The 18,860-nt window shown below is 35.2% G+C and overlaps 2 protein-coding genes across 2 annotated transcripts; both read right to left on the bottom strand.

Annotated features, from left to right (window-relative positions):
• Nucleotides 1–479: 479 nt before the first annotated feature.
• Nucleotides 480–4,019, bottom strand: LOC110272006 (uncharacterized). Its single transcript, XM_021123757.2, has 12 exons — nt 3,870–4,019; nt 3,598–3,671; nt 3,486–3,491; nt 3,174–3,248; nt 2,985–3,050; nt 2,441–2,558; nt 2,169–2,203; nt 1,977–2,038; nt 1,354–1,433; nt 1,005–1,159; nt 767–896; nt 480–635 (listed from the first exon to the last, which is right to left on the bottom strand). Exons 1-12 carry the CDS (start codon nt 4,017–4,019, stop codon nt 480–482), a joined length of 1,107 nt encoding a protein of 368 aa, XP_020979416.2.
• Nucleotides 4,020–4,856: 837 nt separating this feature from the next.
• LOC148564050 (zinc finger BED domain-containing protein RICESLEEPER 2-like) lies at nt 4,857–7,722 on the bottom strand. Its single transcript, XM_088486994.1, has 4 exons — nt 7,679–7,722; nt 7,538–7,554; nt 5,508–7,073; nt 4,857–4,960 (listed from the first exon to the last, which is right to left on the bottom strand). Exons 1-4 carry the CDS (start codon nt 7,720–7,722, stop codon nt 4,857–4,859), a joined length of 1,731 nt encoding a protein of 576 aa, XP_088343120.1.
• Between the last annotated feature and the right edge of the window lie 11,138 nt (nt 7,723–18,860).

The raw sequence follows: 18,860 nt of genomic DNA, 5'->3' as shown, positions 1-18,860 counted from the left end.
CCAAAGAAAAAATGAGTTGAGAAAAAAATTAGGTATGATCAAACTTTGAAGACTATTTAAACAAATAATAAACAAATAAAGAAAAAAATTTAAACTATATATGTATGCATATATGTATTACTATTTATATAGTTTGCTAGCAGATAAAGAATCAAAGCCATTAGGTCAAGAACTACCCAACAATTCCAGTTGAGAACAGAAATCGGTGAAACCTGACCCACTGGAGGACTCGAGCTCGACGAACATTGAATGCTTGCATTGGACTGAAACTAAACTGGATTCTTAAATTCGAAGGGAAAATGAGGAACAAAGGGATCCAGATCAAATTTCTAAATTGAACAACAGAGGAATAACATCAGTAACTCTTAACACATGACACATGAAAAACACAAAAAACAATATAACCAATTGAGGTTGACTTGATTAGAAACAAAGTGGACTAACTCAACATCAGAATTACATAATAATGTTATCACCTGCTATTGATTATCATGGGTGGAGTCCTCAAAAAACTTCACAATATCAATATCATCATATATCGCATAAACAATGTGAAGAGATGTATTCAATTCATATCCAACGGGTCTAGGATCCACTATGAAGACAATTTTTTGTTCATCAATGGAGAAATGATGCTATTTGGAACAGTGTAATCATCAGTTGACTAAGGAAAAAAAAGGTCCATTAGCGAAATTCACATACCTGAACGGTAAATACTAAACAAAAAAGAACGACAAATAAATGAAACTAAAACCAAAATCATTACTTCGGAGAAATTTGTTTCGTCTTTCAGAAATTTTGAACAACTCTTTTTGAGTATTTGCATCACCTCATCATCCTCAAGTATGAAAATTTTGCTGCCATTTGAGTGGGAAACAATAATTTTGATGCGATACCTAAATAATGTAAACAAAAGAAAAATATACACTGAGTAACATGTCCAAAAGATGTAATAAAGGAAAAAGAAAATTGATACCAATAACTCTGGGAGATAAAATAGATACCTTCGCATGGCATCAATACACTCAACTCTACACAGATAACAATAAAATACATTCCCAACATGACAAACGGGTGCATTACACAAACAACAGTAGTACCACCATTTTTTATGTTTCAACACATCAATAATTTCACCGATTAAAAAACAAATCTGATCCTGTAGACAAATAGTAATTTAGATATTATCATACATGTTTTATCATACTACACATGTTGAAACACAGTTGCGATGTTTGAAAACATAAACATAAATCCTAACATTTTTTATGCGGAAGCATATATTTTAGCACAAAGAATGTCAGCAAGCATCTCTTTAATGGTATGCACTTGTATTGGAACACCAGAGATTACTTGGTTGTCATCATTTCCAAGCTGTCCATACTGAGAGAAGTCTTCAAATATTGGGATAAAGGCCGAATCAGCACTAACATCTTTAAAATTTAAAAGGAAAACATGAATTATAAAATGTAACTAACTTTTTAAAGTATCTGGCAAAATCATGTTAACATGTAAAGGATATCATTTAAAACAATAGCCAAAGAATTGCGAATTGGGGATCAACAAAGTATATTTAAAATTGATTATTCCACTTGATATTTAACATAAAGAAAGAGTACTCACCTTGATGCATTTATCAGCCTAAAGTTTGTTGAAAAAAGGTGCATCACTAATGACATTGATAACTTTAAAGGTACCCCAATAACCCTAAGTGTTAATCCTCTTTGCTTGAACTTTGAAAACAATTTCTTTCCCATTGAGTTGATGAAAAAACTGTGGACAGTATTGGTGCTCAATTTTCTGTCATAGATATTGAAAAGTGATCACTAATTAGTGGATGAAATTGAAGTATAAGAAATAGTTATTCATAGAGTATATAGCAATAAAATTTAAGTGGATAAACCATACATCCATTTCATCTTCTAACAATAAAAAGACATCAGAACACGTTCTCCCTAATAGCTTAGTGATTGCACTGTCTAACAAGACAAACATTCCACAAGAAGTCCCGTCTTCAACAAGTATCTTAATCCTGTAGCTATAACAAAGAAAGTAAATATGAGATTCATCTATTTGTCAGTCTCAGAAGAGGATAATACATGAAGGTTACTTATATTATTAAATCAGAACCCAAGAAAGAAAATTTCTAAATCATAACCTGGATTTACCTGATCATAAAATACTGAACCTCTCTGCTGCACAACTAACAATGAAACACATTATCATTACCTACAATTGGATGACCACAAACACAAGAAAAGACCCACCACTCTGGGTCTTCAACAATCTCTTTAATTTTTCCAACCACAAAGAATTATCCATCCTATTTAAAAAAATAATGAATTGAATGGGTAAGGCATGTCTACAATATCAAAAAATCAATTAACATCAGTACTTCTTACATAGCACTAAAAGATATTAAAAAACTAATAGTACACACCTCATTGTTTCCCTTAAGATAAGCAATAGTCCGTATTAGCTTCCAATCAAAAGATTCATCATCAATTACAGACACTAAATCCCCAATCTCATTACTACGAAGTCTACTGAAATGGTGTCTTGCAATACCGTAAAAAAATTAATATTAGGATAAAAAAATTTCAGGAAGACAGTTATAAAGAGAGACAAAGAGAGAGAGAGAGAGAGTGTGTGTGTGTGATAGAGAGGGAGGCAAAAATTTTGAGTTCAGAGAGACAAAAGTTAAGGAGAATTGATTCTAACTAACTGATTCAGAAAATTCACAGTTTCCTGCATATCAGGGTTGATTGAAACTCTAGAAATATTGATCACATTTTGGAGACTGACTTTATCTACAAATCACAGAAGACAATAAGAAGAAATTAATTCATAAAGAAACTATTCATTCATAAACAAAAATATTTAAACAAATCAAACTGAGACATATGTGCAACATGGACAACTTTTCACCTCCATTCACTTTGATCTTGAAAGATTGCAGAATAACAATAGGTGGTCTCTGTTACCTTTTCAAACTATTGATGTCTATAAGAGCACAACAATCACCAATAAGATTGCAGGAGATTTTCTTCCTGGGTAATGATTATAAGAAAGGACAGACAATAATAGAATAATTCAACAGCAATAAAAGAACATGAAAAACATGGCATAACATAATTTGAAAAAAGGATCAGAAACAGAAAGATAATGGATACCCATCAGCAAAAACTTCAAGGATCATAACTTTCAATATGTTTCCATTACACTCAACATCTCTTTTCCTTTTCAATCTACAAAGGACCCCAACAAAATCTGTTTAGCAAAATTATAGCAAATAACAATAAATCCTCAGAATTAGTACCATAAGACATTTCCTTGAATTGTTAGTAATTTCAATTTAAAACACCTTCATACCGGTTCACATTTGAAAAAGTGAAACTTACCTATTAAGTACTCATAATTAATGCACTTTTGAAAAATCTAGTCCATAGAAGTTAGAATTAAACCAGGATTAGGTATGGTTGTACTTGCAGCTGCAATAACAGAGGTAAAACACTTGAAAAGGATGTGAAACCGATGTCTTGTAACCCTGACCAGTCCACCATTATGTATCACTTTGAAGTTAGAAATAATGAATACACATCTCCTTCTTTTAACTGATAAATAAAGGTTGTGATCAAATCATCCTCAACAGTTGCTTGGATCTTGTGGTGCTGAAAAAAATACAATAAAATCATCTCAGTATTTGTAAATGTTATACCATCACATATTACATGCTAAAAATTATCACATACACAATTTTGAAATACAGAATTTAGTTAACTAAAAATTGATTTTTTGATAAAACATACACACACACACACACACACACTCTCTCTCTCTCTCTCTCTCTCTCTCTCTCTCTCTCTCACCTGCTTATCCATCAAGACCATATGTAAAAGTTTCTGCATATTTTTATTAACAATGCTAACATCTTCCCAAATGGTCAAAATCTTAGCCTCAATACTCCAAGCTTCCTTCCATGGAGATATTTTTCCAAGAGGATCAATAGTAAGACTCATGTTATAAAAAGTAGAGATGAAAGAATGTAGATGAAAAAAACAAAAAACACAATCTGGGCAAGATAAAACTGTGTGGGATCTGAGTCTTATCTCAATGGACGGGAATACAAAGGAAAAAAGGCAAGTAAGGAACAACTGATTCCTTTAGAGAGATCTCCACAATACTCCATCACCTCATCACTACTTATAGCAGAGAAATGAGCAAGTTTGTAAGGCAAAGCTTGTAGAACACGTTTCTCTTGAAGTCCTTGGATAGATAGATTGATTGATTGACATATGACATTCAATGTGTCCATATGTAATTAAATTAGATATACTCATACCTCTATATATAGCTATGTCAGATCAACCTATCTATGAATCTATATACATCTATCTATCTATCTATCTATAAACAAACTATACCTATTATTCCTAGAAGAATAAATTATTTCTCAATTGGTGTTGGATGGTCCCATACCTATACCTAGGGGTGGCAGGCGGGGAAGCCCGCCCCGCCCCGCCCCGCCCTGCCGGAAGCCCCCCCTCTGGCAGGCTGGCCCGCCCCGCCCCGCCTATTTAGGCGGTCCCAAAATCCTAGCCCGCCCCTCCTAATGGCGGAATGGCGGGCTAGCGGGCTAAGCCCGCCTAAACTTCTTTTTTTATAAGGACATATCTTCTATTTAAGTCAATATAAATGCAAATATTAAATATAAATAGTCTCTAAAATAAATAAACATAATCCAAAATACAAAAACATAGTTATAAATAGTCCCAAAGACAAAATAAATATAATCCAAAATCCAAAAACATAATTGTAAATAGTCTTCAAAGCAAATTAAACATAATTCGAAACACTTAATTTTCATCTTCATCTTTATGTAAGTTAATAACATCATTAGAACCAACTCCTGAAGAATAGCCTTCTCCTTTTGCAATATCTTCCTCATCTTTATCTTCCTCTAGAAAAAAGTAAATAAATATATTAGAAAAATAGTACATAATAATGTTCAAAATCACTCAAGTATGTATGTCATAAATATAATTATACCAAAATCATCATATCCACGTATCTAATTTCTTGTGAAAATCACCGCTTCAACATTATCTGGCAACAAACGACTTCTATACTTATTCAAAACATGAGAACCCATGCTAAATACAGATTCTGAAGCCACGGTAGTAATAGGAATGTTCAACAAATCTCGTGCCATTAGTGATAGTGTTGGAAAACGATGATGGTTGTCTTTCTACCATTGCAAAACATCAATGATTGCATCATTGCAAAATAATGTTGCCTCACTCAAATAAATATCAAGTTGGTTCTTTCCACTTTTCATTTCAACTTCTTGATTACGGGACATCAAATCCTTTGCATTGCAAACAATATATGAATCAAAAAGCATGAAAAATAAAAAATACATATAACCAAGTAGATAAAAATACTTATACCAACAATTTTAATAAGTTGAGTTCCAATTGCAGAAGATGTTGCTTGAGAAAAATTACTTGGAAGTTGGGAAGAACTCTCTACAGTTGTAGAGAAATTGTGGTCATAAACCTCAAAGAGCTTGTATAACTTACTCTTCACATGCTCCACTTTGTCTTTAGCACTAATAGGATCAATCTCATTATAGCAATGAACCAAAGTGTTGAGTTTAAATCTAGGATCAAGAACTGCCTCAAATGCAAGAACAACACTATATTTCTCCCAATATTTCTTGAACTTAATCATCATTTTTTCTCCCATGTTCCTTATAAGCACTTCATCATTCTTCAAACTATTCATTAAAATAAGCTGGATTTGCCAAACTTGTAAAAAATACAAGTTGGATGTTGGGTAAGAAGTTCCAAACATCAACTTGGTAGTTTCGTAAAATGGTAACAAGAAATCACATATCTTTTCAGTTCTTCTCCACTTATTTGATGAAGGACAATACTCCCTAAATCCAGCGTCTTTTACTTTATACATTTTAAAAGCTTTCTTATATAGAATAGCACTTGCAAGCATTGCATAAAGTGAATTCCACCTAGTAGGAACATCTAAACATAATGCAGTCGTATACTCAAGTCCCTCAATATCTTCAAAACATTCTTTAAACTTAACCATTTGACTTTCATATTTTCTCAGATACTTAATAGAATCTCTAATCTTATGCACTGCATCACCACATATTTTCATTCCATCTTGGACAATAAGATTTAAAATATGAGCAGAGCAACGAACATGAAAGAATTCACCATCACACAACAATGAACCATGCACATCCAAAGTACTTTTCAAGTGTTCAACACAAGTATCATTAGAAGAAGCATTATCCAAAGTAATGGAAAAAATCTTTTTATCAATTTTCCACTTAGTCAAAAGTGTAAAGATTTTAGAAGACAACTCAAATCCTGTGTGAGGAGGAGGCATATGACAAAAATTGAGAATTTTACTCTGTAATTTCCAGTTCTCATCAACAAAATCTGCAGTCAAACATATAAACCCCTCATTGGTACTGGAAGTCCAAAGATCAGATGTTAAGCAAATTCTATTTGGAATGGAAACTAAAATTTTTTTAAGTTTCGCAGCTTCTCTCGTATGAATTTTCACTATGTCAGCCTTAACTGTATTCCTAGAAGGAAGTTTCAAAGTTGGACTAATATATATCACCCAATTTCTAAATCTCCTATCATTAACCATATTGAATGGCTTATCCCCAGCAACTACATAAGAAGCAAACATATCTCTAGCCACTCCTGAATCAATCTTAAGTGAACCCATTTTAAGTTGCAATTCTGCTATAGTCTGACCAATATCTTCATGCTTAATTTGAGTACAACTATCAAGATGTCGTTTTAGAGTAAAAGTGACATATCGCTTACCTCCAGCTTCAAACACCTTCTTGCATCCTTTACACTCAGAACGTTCTACTCCATCCTTATCTGGACCGAGCTTTTTGAAAAAATTCCAAACATTGGATCTTGCTGGTCTCAGCCTTTTCGAACTAGGTTTATCAACCTCGACCGGAGCAGCCTCAGAACCAACTCCAGCAGTAACAAGGTTACTCACAGTTTCAGAATTCATATTTTCTGAAATAAAAGCAAATGTAAATTGTTTATATGAATCTGAAATAAAACAAGTATCAACTCATCTGATTTAATCAAAACTCAACCATTAGCAAACCACACAAAAAATAGTAAATAAATTTTTGAATTTGCATCAGATTTAACCAAATATCAACCATTATCAACCATAATCAGAACTAAACCATTATCAAACAACACAAAAAACATCAAACAATTTTTGAATCTGTATCGGATTTAACCAAATATCAACCATTATCAACCATAATCAGAACTCAACCATTATCAAACAATACAAAAATACAATTTCTGAATCTGCATCAGATTGAACCAAATATCAACCATTATCAACCATAATCAAAACTCAACCATTATCAAATAACACAAAAAATAGCAAACAATTTTTGAATACACAACAAACCTATATCAAACAACAAATAAGCAAACCCTAAGCCAAAAAACTAATTTACCTATATCAGAAAACCCACTGCATCAGATATAATCAAATAACCATTATCAACCATAAACCCTAATTTACCTATATCAAACAACACAAAACACAACAAACAAACCTAAATCTCTTATCTCAAACCCTAAGTTAGAAAATTAACCAGAGGAGGCGAGGACCAAGACAGAGGAAGCGAAGAGCAGCCATGTCGCGGCAATGAAGACAGACAAGGAGACCCAGAGAGCGAGACCAGCAACGAGAGGACAAGACCCAGGAGCCCAGGACCGAGACCAGCAGCGACAACAGCTAGACGGAGCAGCACCGGTGGCTAGAACCCACGAGGACCTAAGATCGACGATGACTGCGACTCAGCGAGTGTGAGGGCTGAGGTCAACGGAAGTGCGATCTTGAGTGAGACTGACTATGGTCTATGGGTGGAGAGTGGAGAGTGGAGACTGGAGAAGCTGAAGGTTGAAGGCTGAAGCTCTGTCCTCTGTGTTGACGACCGAGGGAGTGACCGAGTGAGAAACTGAGAGTGACGGTGAGGATTGAGGTTGAGGAAGCTACAAATCCGAAATTGGAATTAGGGATTCAGTAGGGTTTCATTGGGGAGTCGGGTTGGGTCGGGGTTAATTGGGTTAATGGGTTCTGGATCTAGGCTATAACAATCAGCCCCATAATAAAAAAATGCTCCAGCCCACCGGGGAAGCCCGCCCCGCCCCGCCAAAGCCCGCCAAAGCCCACAGTTTAAGCGGTGTGGGTTAGGCGGGCTTTTGTCTTTCGACGGTCCCAAATTTCCAGCCTGGCCCGCCTTTTTTGGCAAGTTACGCGGGCCGGCCCGGCGGGTTTAAGCTCGTTTGCCACCCCTACCTATACCTATTATATATATAAAATTGATGTGTTTCAATTTGTTATTTTAATTCTTACGGGTAAATCATGGACAAAATCTCCATTATAAATCTCTAGTTTTGACTAAAAGCATGAAGATTTGATTGATCAAATCTTTGACTATATAATAATACTGTTCCTGATAAGTATGAGTGCTGAAAGAGAACACATGTCAACTTGTTGACAATCAGAAACATAGATTGCATTATTGAAATTGAAAATTGATACAGATGAACAGAAAGCCATCATTCAACAGTTTGATGTTTAGCTCTTTTGTTAAAAAAAATCAAAGAAACACCATTCAATAAGAGGAAGTTAGCTCTGGACATTAAGAATAGTCAACCATAGTTAACTTAAAAAACAACAATTAGCAATCCATCTCTATTAATAACATCAACATATTAATGAAATTAATCAACTCATAAGCCCAACCATTAAATCAAGAAGGCAACAATAAGAAACCAAGAAAATTAACTCAAAAAACAACAGCAAAAAAAATTTTATCCAAAGGAATCAATTAAACCGAGAAAATGAAACCAAATTATTAGCAGTGAATTAGAGGATGTACAAAATTAACTAAGAGATCCAAAGAACAACCATGAATAATTAACCAAACAAAACCAACATTCTCTGTTAATAATTATCACCAAGAAAAAAATCAGGAATGCAGCAATTAATTTGAATAAATTGGTAAGCATGAGGAAAGTGAACTCGTATTTACAACAAAAAAATCAGAAAAATTAACCTGGAAAAATAACAACTAACGTTAAGATTGAAACTGAAGAAGCAATGAAGAGGGGGCTCAAAGATAACGTAAGCGACACCAGATAAGAACAGCGACAATCTGAACGCCAGTGGGACCTGTTCTTTCAGCGATGGAGAGATTGATGGAGGGAGTTATGGCAAAGAGGGAGTGATGCAAAGGGGGAACAACCCATCCTGATGCCAAGAATAGCATAACATGGATAAACAAAAATGGCCGGGGAATAACCCATGCGCTATGTGAAAGTCATACTACAAGGCGAACAACACCACTGCCTACAGCAGAGTACATCGCGTATGCAGAGAAGCGCGCGGGGCAAAGGGGGAGAGAAAAGAGAATGGTAGGGCTCAGGTCTCTGTAAAGGAGAAACTTATGAGGTACGTGAGTTCTGATGTTTCAACCCAGTGAGGAGCGAATGATGTAATTAAACCAAAATAAACCAATACTAAATATTCCAACATTATTATAGTGGATAAGATTAATTCAATATTATTGTAATTAAAAGGAAATAAAACCATCAACAATCAAGGTTAACTTTATATTTAAATTTCAACTTCAAATGTTATGAATTTTTAAATGAACACAAGATGTATATTTTTTAATAATTTAATCTTAGGTTGAATACTTTTGAAGATGGAAATCAAAACCATTTTATTAACCACGATCTATATCTTTTTGGGCGATTCTCTTTTTTTTTTTTGGGTACTGATTAATAATTAATTTATTATTGCACCGGTTCATTTCAAATTGATAAAATAAACGCATATTTTCTTTTCTTGTAATTAAAAAGAAATTTCATTAAATACATAAATATCATAGTTATGTCCACATTAGAATTCAAAACATACTAACATTGTATTACAAATCAAACATTTTAAAGTAGTATCTCAACATATTAACCTAAAAAGCATGGAGACCCTTCACAGCCTCATGATCGCTTCCACATTGGCTGAAAGCATCTTCAACTTCCGGTATAGAATCAACCAGAACATGAATCTGAAGAAAATTGAAATCCTCTCAGTTATTGATATTTTTAAATACTAATAATTGAATAAATTATAGACACTATACACAAGACCTTATGCTCATTCATCTCAGCAGCAACCTCAAAAAGATTAATAACCGAGACATCATCCCAAATTTGATGAACAATATACACTAATCGATTCAGCTCATATCCCACAGGCCTAGCATCAACCATGAATACAAGTTTTTTGTGCAAAAGACTTGAAATGAGTTTCAATGGAACAACTTTGCAATAATATCCCTGAAAAAAAAACTGAAATAGTTGACAAATAGAATAATAATAATTTATGTTTTTGTTAGGAATGTCAAAAGATACAAACTAACTATATCTATATTTATATACTAATTAAAACCACAATTACATGATAATCTGATTCAACTCTGGGTGATTATCCAAAAAGCTCGAACATTTTGTCTTTATTATTTGCACGACCTCACGATCTTTAAGAACAAATATATTGTTGCCATTTGTATGAGAGACTACAATCTTTAAGCAGAATCTTGAAAACTATGAGAAAACAAGGAAAATTTTAGTAAACATTCAAATAATAATTAGTTACCAAAACAGAATAAAATTAAAGAACAAAACACCTTGGGATAGCATCAATGCATTGAAGCTGACATAGATCACATGATAAAATATTTTTATTAGCTCACACAAGAGAACCACATAAACAAGTTGAGAACCACCACTTATGATTCTTCAAAACAGATGATATAGTTCCCAGAATAAAAATGAAACCACCCTGCCAACAAAGAAAAAATCATTACAGCATTTCAAATAATTTACAAAACTATCATTTTCTAAGTTTTCCAAGTATCATATAACAAGAATAACAAAAATGAATTATCTAAGAGATTTTATTGCAAATGAGGGAAAAAAATATACATTCTCAGCATCAGAATAGTAGGGATTGGGTGAAATAAGATCAGTAATAATATCTTCAATAGTTTTTTATTGAATAGAATTATCACATACTAGTTGAGTCTTGTAATCTTTCCCAGTTGTATACTGCAAATAGGTGTCATAGATTGGTGGAAAAATGGGACTGTGAATGCTTGCCTGAGATAATTTGGTTAGAACAAGTATCCAATGCATTGATTGACAAAAAAAATAAAAAAATGCATGAACAACATATTTTAAGATAGAGTGAGGAATCATACATTGATATAATCATCCGTTGCAACTGGTTTCGGATTATGACTTAAGACATTTACAATTTTAAAGCAACCGGAATAATCTCGATGAACTGCAGATGCAATTTCAACCTTAAAAGTTTTCTCCTCTCCAACAACATCATCAAACATATGTGGAGAATATGACCGACGGACCTTGGGAGATTAATATAAAAATATCAAGAAAGTTGAACAGGAAAAAAATATAATAAAGATTAAATGAGGTTGACTATAAAAGAGTTCATACTGCAAACACATTAAGATCAATAGGAAATTCTTCCTCTATCCTGAGAAATGCTTCAGAACAAGATTTTTTCAAATAGTTTTGTTGCCGCATTATCAAGGAAAACAAACAAAACAGCACACCCACTATCGTGAATCTTTTCCCGAATCCCATATCTAACACAATTAACAACCAAGAATAACAAATAAAACCAAGAAATCTGCTTAAGTTAGTTTTTCAATGCCACTAGAACCGCATCAATTGGACCTCTATAGCTCAAGTTATGTCCGTTAGAGTGCAAGGAGGTCAGGGTTGACAGCATCATTGATACACATAAACTAGTTATGCTACGATTTAGGAAATTGCACGATCGGCAAAATTCCTTCCGGCAAGTGCACCGGTTATCGTCGTCAAGTAAAAACTCACAATAGAGTGAGGTCGAATCCCACAAGGATTGGTTGAGTGAGCAATTCGGATTAGAAGTGTGTTCTAGTTGAGCTGAATCAAGATTTGAGATGAGAATTGCGGAATGTAAAATTGGCGGGAAAAGTAAATGACAAGATAATTAAATGGCTGAATCTTAAATTGCATGAATTAAAGAGCAGAATGTAAATTGCTGAAATTAAAAGGGAATGGGGGTGATTGCAAGAATTGAGTTGCAGAATGTAAAGAGAAAGTGGAAATCAGAAATGGGGAATTCATTGGGTTATAGGAGATATTGAGATCTCCGAATCAAAACATGTTTATCTCTTCCTCAACCAATGCGTTCATTGAATTTTTGCTTGGCAATCTTATATGATTGGATCCCAATTCCTTGGCTCACCAATGCTCTCTAAAAATAAACAAATTCCCAATCCCTTGGTTTAAATGTTCATAAGAAGAGATGATGCTTGATCACTGATTATACCACACAATTTCATGAACCACAATTTGGTAGGATTACATGTCACAATATCCATCCAAACCCCAATCCAATCCACTGTGAGAAAGCTTCTCTAGCATGAATCCTCCATTCCTTTCCCAAGGCTCCGAAGGATTCCAAGTATGAGTAGTTTCTTTCCCAAGACAACTACTCAATGGAATTAGATCGAGAAGCTTTCTAACAAAATTCAAGAGAAAAGATTGAAGAAGAAGATAAACTATTATTGATTCATTGAATTACAATAGAGCTCCCTAACCCAATGAAAGGGGGTTTAGTGAATCATAGCTCTGAATTCAATTACAAAGAAAAGGAAAACTAGCTAAAAGTGAAAGTCCAAGTCCCCATCAGGGGCTGGATTCCCCTTCAATCCCCCCCGTCTAAATGCAGAAACTAAGGCCTTTAAATAGGCTCCCTAAATTACAAAATGAAAATGAAATTCAAAGCAAATTACAATCAAATGAAAATAAACTATTCTAGATGATTCTTGTGGCCTTGATTTGGTGTTGTTGATGGGCCTTGCTTGCTTGAAGGGCTGAGTGACATAATTGATCCAAAAAGGATAATGATCCATTAAACTACACTCAAATGTTGCACCCCCTTTCTTGAGTCGTCAGTTTGTTCTCTTGTTAACCTTGCCAATTTGATGCCAAATATAGACTATTATACCTCGTTGGAAAGCTATGGATGTCAGCTTTCTAACGCAACTGGAAGCACCTCAATTGGATCTCTACAACTCGAGTTATACTCCATGGAAGGTGAAGAGGTCAGCTGGCCTGATTGCATGTTGGTACTATGTTCTTCTATGCACATTACGGGGCTGTTTTCTCCCTCAATTTTTAGTATCCACCATGCATGCCATATATGCTTGGAAAGCTCTAGATGTCTTCTTTCCAATGCATTTTGAATCACCTCATTTGGAGTTTTGTAGCTCAAGTTATTTATGTTTGAAGAAGGCATGGTCAAGCTGTTCCATATAACACGTTTAAGCTTCAGTTTAAGGTTAAACTGAAGCTTAAACGTGGAAATGGAAAAGGTAGCCCTGGAGGTCGAACACGTTTAACCTCCAGTTTGAGGTCAAACTGGAGGTTAAACGTGGAAGCTTAGAATGGTAGCCCTGGAGGTGTCGAACACGTTTAACCTCCAGTTTGAGGTCAAACTGGAGGTTAAACTTGGAAATGGAGAGAGCAACCCTGGAGGAGAAAGGCTGTCGAACACGTTTAAGCTCCAGTTTGAGTCAAACTGGAGCTTAAACGTGGAATGGATCCCTGGTACTCTTCCTGGTTCTGGCGTTTAACCTCCAGTTTGAGGTCAAACTGGAGGTTAAACGTGGAACTCTTCCCTGGGTGGCATACTCATTCTGGCGTTTAACCTCCAGTTTGAGGTCAAACTGGAGGTTAAACTTCAATTCCAGCATTTCTTATCCTTCATGATTTTTGGCGTTTAAGCTCCAGTTTAGGCTTAAACTGGAACTTAAACTCCACATGTGATATTCAAGCTTCCTTTATTGATTTTGTTGCTTCCTTGCCTAGCCTCTTCTTCCCTGAAATCATCCAAACAGTTGCATCAAAGTCTTGCTAAATTTCATGAGAATTCTTCCATTCATAGCATTCAAGGAATATAACTAAAAACTCATGGAATTTGCATAAAAATCTTCATGTTTGAATGATTTAAGACAAGCATGACTATTTGGCCCAAATGATTACTTAAGGCTCAAGAAAATGCATAAAACAACTAAAAATAACATAAAAAATGCTAGTGAAACTAGCCTAAGATGCCTTGGCATCACAACACCAAACTTAATACTTGCTTGTCTCTAAGCAAGTTCTGAATTATTGAGAAGAAAGAATGAAACAGAAAGTAAATTCATTAGCCATATCAGTAAGTAATTGACATTGATTAATGGGGTGTTCATGCAGAAAGTTGTTGCAGCATCACTTTATTGTTTCTTAGGTAAGAATGTCACTTTTTATGTTTCCACTAAAACACTGCTATGGCCTCTTGTTATTCACATATCCTTGGCAAGTTTCTTTTCTTTGTTTTTCTTTTTCTTTGAGCTTATTTGCTCCTTGTTGCTCAGTGTCATGTGTTGCACAAGCCTTTGGCATTTTCTTTTTCTTATCAGTGCACTACACATATCCACTACAGGCATTTTAGTTCACATTTCTTCTTGAGACATTGGTGCCCAGCACCTCTTTGTGTGACTAAATGTTTTGTATTTAGGTTGCTCTTGATAATGGACTTTTGGTTGATAATCCCGGGTTAGTTAACCCAAGTTACCAAGTGTTGAAACACTCCTCAGAACCTATTCATCCAAGCATATCCTTAATACATAAACACCACAGGCATTTGTCTCAGAAGTTCAAACCATTGGTGCCTAGCTTATTTTCTCAAATTTTTTTTTTTTTTTTTTTTGCTTTTTGGTTGCCCTTTTTCAGTGGCTTTTTCTTCTTCTTGTTCTTTCTTTTTCATGGCCAAAGACATTTATTCATCAAGATCCATAGACAGCATCCTAATTTCCACTAAAAGTGACAATTCTAACTTTATTTCTTAGTGAGCTGACTATTCAATCAAACATGCATACCACCACTTAATCTTATTTGATTTCTTACCAAATGGAATTGAGTTACTTTTGTTCAAACATTTCTTTTATTTTATGGAAACAGAACAAGCATGGCAAGCATACATTTAAGCAAGTGAAGTTTATCCAGACACTTAGACTATCACTTATTTGGAAATTAAACAAACAGACAAACAAAAACTGCAATGACTCAAACTTAAAGCAGGGGTGCATGCAAACTTCCAATATCAGCAATTCAAAGTACAAGCAATTAAGTGACAATACAACCTTTTAGCATCTTCTTTGTTGTTCATCATCCTTCCTAGCCTTGGTGTTCTCTTTGATGATGATGTATATTCCTTCCATGAGATTGATTGTCTTCCTGCAAAGCTATTAGAAGTTGCTTGTTCCCCAAGCACTTTGAGAATTGGTTAGCATGCATGTATGTTTGTAGGCCTCTGAACTTAGATTGGTGTGTGAACACCAAACTTAGTTCCTTGCCATATGCAGCAATTTGGATCATATGCAGAAAACCTCATGTGCTTTTATTAAGAAAATAACTATGAACTAGAAAAAGAAACTATGAACTAGAAATTAAACTATTGTTTAAGTAGTTTCCCTGATTGGTTGGAGCTAGTGACTAGTCATGCTGAGGTAGAAATGTGCTTTTAATGAAGTTTTTGGTGGAACACCAAACTTAGAATCTCACATTCATCCTTGAATTGTTTTGGTGTGCAACACCAAACTTAGCTCCTTGCAATACAGATAAATCTACTTAACTCTTTTATTGAAATAACTAGAAAAGAAAAACTACCTTTGGTTGGGTTGCCTCCCAACAAGCGCTTCTTTAACGTCATTAGCTTGACATGCTGTTCCTGACTTTCTTCCTCTTCCTCCAGTTTGTTAAGAGGAATGACTTCAAGTGGATAAAGGAGCTAGTTAGTGCCCCTTTTTGTGAATGCTTCTTTCCAGCAAGCTTTCCCTTGTGATTGGCTTGAGTGAACTTGCTTGTTGGCTCAGGAGTTGGATTGTTCTTCGACCTTCTCTTCTTCATGGATATGGTCCTTTGTTTCTCGGTCACAATCCTCATTTTGGTGCTTGTTTCTACTGCCTTCACATCCTTGATCTCAGAACTTGGTTGTTGTTGGACAGTTGGAGTATCCTGTTCATCAAAATCTTCCTGAATTTGTGGTTCAATGAACCCTTCCTCTTTGCAACTCTCTGTTTCATTGGAGTGTGATCTCCCTTGATTAACCTTCTCCATTTCTTGTTCTTCTGATTCCTCCCTTGGGTTTGCCATGGTATCACTAGAAGAATTGTGGGTAGGGATTTGCTTTGATAGATATCCAATTTGTGCTTCTAGCTTTTGAATGGCAGCACCCTGATTTTGTAAGTTGGATATCACTTCTTCCTTAAAGCCTTTCAAATCGGCCACATCTCTGCCCATAGTTGCAAGCATTCCTTCTATCCTGTTTAATTGATCTTGAAATTGTTGGTTCGGATTGGGTTGATGAGGTTGATTATCTTGGCTGTGATATGGTGGCTGGGAGTATGTGTTTTGTGTGGGCTGATAGAGTCTTTGGTTGGAGTGTTGGTAGTGGTATGACTCTTGTGTGTAGTGGAATGAGTCTTGTGGATAGTGAAATGAATTGTATGAATTTGAGAAGGAATTTTGTGCTGAGAAATGCTCAAGTGATGAAGAATTTGGATATGTAAAACTAGGAGGTGAGGTTGGATAATTCAGAGGTGATGGCTCTTGATGAATGGGGTGTGAATAAGTGAAATCTCCTTGGTTTTGATCTTCCCAGCCACAACTTGAGTAGTGATCACATTTACCAAAACATGGACCATTTTGTGGCTCTGGGAAGTACCCCGTTTCCTGTTCCTGATACTCCCACCCACCATGAGCATAATAACATGAATCATTCTGTGGTGGTGGAGAGTTTCTCATGGATTTTGATTGACCAAAAGATGATGGATACTCCTTTCTTTTTTGCAATGTGCCCAGTCTCAAACAATACTCATCCAAAGATAGTGGAAATCCCATAGTGAGGCAATATCACAAACAGCTAGTGGTTAGTATGCTAACAAGTGAATAAGCAAAGAAAACAAATTAAAATTTGCAGAAATTAGCAGTAATAAACTGAAACAAAAACTATTAACAAAAGAAAAGAAAAATTGCTCAATCTAGTTAACTTCCAATTGGAGAATTGTCAATCGAAAACCAATCCCCGGCAACGGCGCCATAAACTTGATACACATAAACTAGTTATGCTACGATTTAGGAAATTGCACGATCGGCAAAATTCCTTCCGGCAAGTGCACCGGTTATCGTCGTCAAGTAAAAACTCACAATAGAGTGAGGTCGAATCCCACAAGGATTGGTTGAGTGAGCAATTCGGATTAGAAGTGTGTTCTAGTTGAGCTGAATCAAGATTTGAGATGAGAATTGCGGAATGTAAAATTGGCGGGAAAAGTAAATGACAAGATAATTAAATGGCTGAATCTTAAATTGCATGAATTAAAGAGCAGAATGTAAATTGCTGAAATTAAAAGGGAATGGGGGTGATTGCAAGAATTGAGTTGCAGAATGTAAAGAGAAAGTGGAAATCAGAAATGGGGAATTCATTGGGTTATAGGAGATATTGAGATCTCCGAATCAAAACATGTTTATCTCTTCCTCAACCAATGCGTTCATTGAATTTTTGCTTGGCAATCTTATATGATTGGATCCCAATTCCTTGGCTCACCAATGCTCTCTAAAAATAAACAAATTCCCAATCCCTTGGTTTAAATGTTCATAAGAAGAGATGATGCTTGATCACTGATTATACCACACAATTTCATGAACCACAATTTGGTAGGATTACATGTCACAATATCCATCCAAACCCCAATCCAATCCACTGTGAGAAAGCTTCTCTAGCATGAATCCTCCATTCCTTTCCCAAGGCTCCGAAGGATTCCAAGTATGAGTAGTTTCTTTCCCAAGACAACTACTCAATGGAATTAGATCGAGAAGCTTTCTAACAAAATTCAAGAGAAAAGATTGAAGAAGAAGATAAACTATTATTGATTCATTGAATTACAATAGAGCTCCCTAACCCAATGAAAGGGGGTTTAGTGAATCATAGCTCTGAATTCAATTACAAAGAAAAGGAAAACTAGCTAAAAGTGAAAGTCCAAGTCCCCATCAGGGGCTGGATTCCCCTTCAATCCCCCCCGTCTAAATGCAGAAACTAAGGCCTTTAAATAGGCTCCCTAAATTACAAAATGAAAATGAAATTCAAAGCAAATTACAATCAAATGAAAATAAACTATTCTAGATGATTCTTGTGGCCTTGATTTGGTGTTGTTGATGGGCCTTGCTTGCTTGAAGGGCTGAGTGACATAATTGATCCAAAAAGGATAATGATCCATTAAACTACACTCAAATGTTGCACCCCCTTTCTTGAGTCGTCACTTTGTTCTCTTGTTAACCTTGCCAATTTGATGCCAAATATAGACTATTATACCTCGTTGGAAAGCTATGGATGTCAGCTTTCTAACGCAACTGGAAGCACCTCAATTGGATCTCTACAACTCGAGTTATACTCCATGGAAGGTGAAGAGGTCAGCTGGCCTGATTGCATGTTGGTACTATGTTCTTCTATGCACATTACGGGGCTGTTTTCTCCCTCAATTTTTAGTATCCACCATGCATGCCATATATGCTTGGAAAGCTCTAGATGTCTTCTTTCCAATGCATTTTGAATCACCTCATTTGGAGTTTTGTAGCTCAAGTTATTTA

This window comes from Arachis ipaensis, chromosome B5 (assembly GCF_059453495.1).
Source record: "Arachis ipaensis isolate K30076 ecotype BB chromosome B5, ASM5945349v1, whole genome shotgun sequence".
In the NCBI taxonomy this organism is placed as follows: domain Eukaryota; kingdom Viridiplantae; phylum Streptophyta; class Magnoliopsida; order Fabales; family Fabaceae; genus Arachis; species Arachis ipaensis.
Note: the sequence above shows the minus strand (reverse complement) of the source record. Positions and strands in the feature narration are given on the sequence as shown.

Bases quoted from the DNA above. Each gene is read 5' to 3' on its own strand.
- LOC148564050 (XM_088486994.1), bottom strand. From the start codon at position 7,722: ATGGCTGCTCTTCGCTTCCTCTGTCTTGGTCCTCGCCTCCTCTG. The intron at 4,961-5,507 runs GTAATTTTTCTC...ACTTTTTTCTAG, and splicing joins GAGTTCTTCCCAACTTCCAA to AGGAAGATAAAGATGAGGAA.
- LOC110272006 (XM_021123757.2), bottom strand. From the start codon at position 4,019: ATGAGTCTTACTATTGATCCTCTTGGAAAAATATCTCCATGGAAGGAA. The intron at 2,204-2,440 runs GTGTGTACTATT...TTTCATTGTTAG, and splicing joins ATCTTAAGGGAAACAATGAG to TTGTGCAGCAGAGAGGTTCA. The intron at 2,039-2,168 runs GTAAATCCAGGT...TCTTTGTTATAG, and splicing joins GTTCAGTATTTTATGATCAG to CTACAGGATTAAGATACTTG.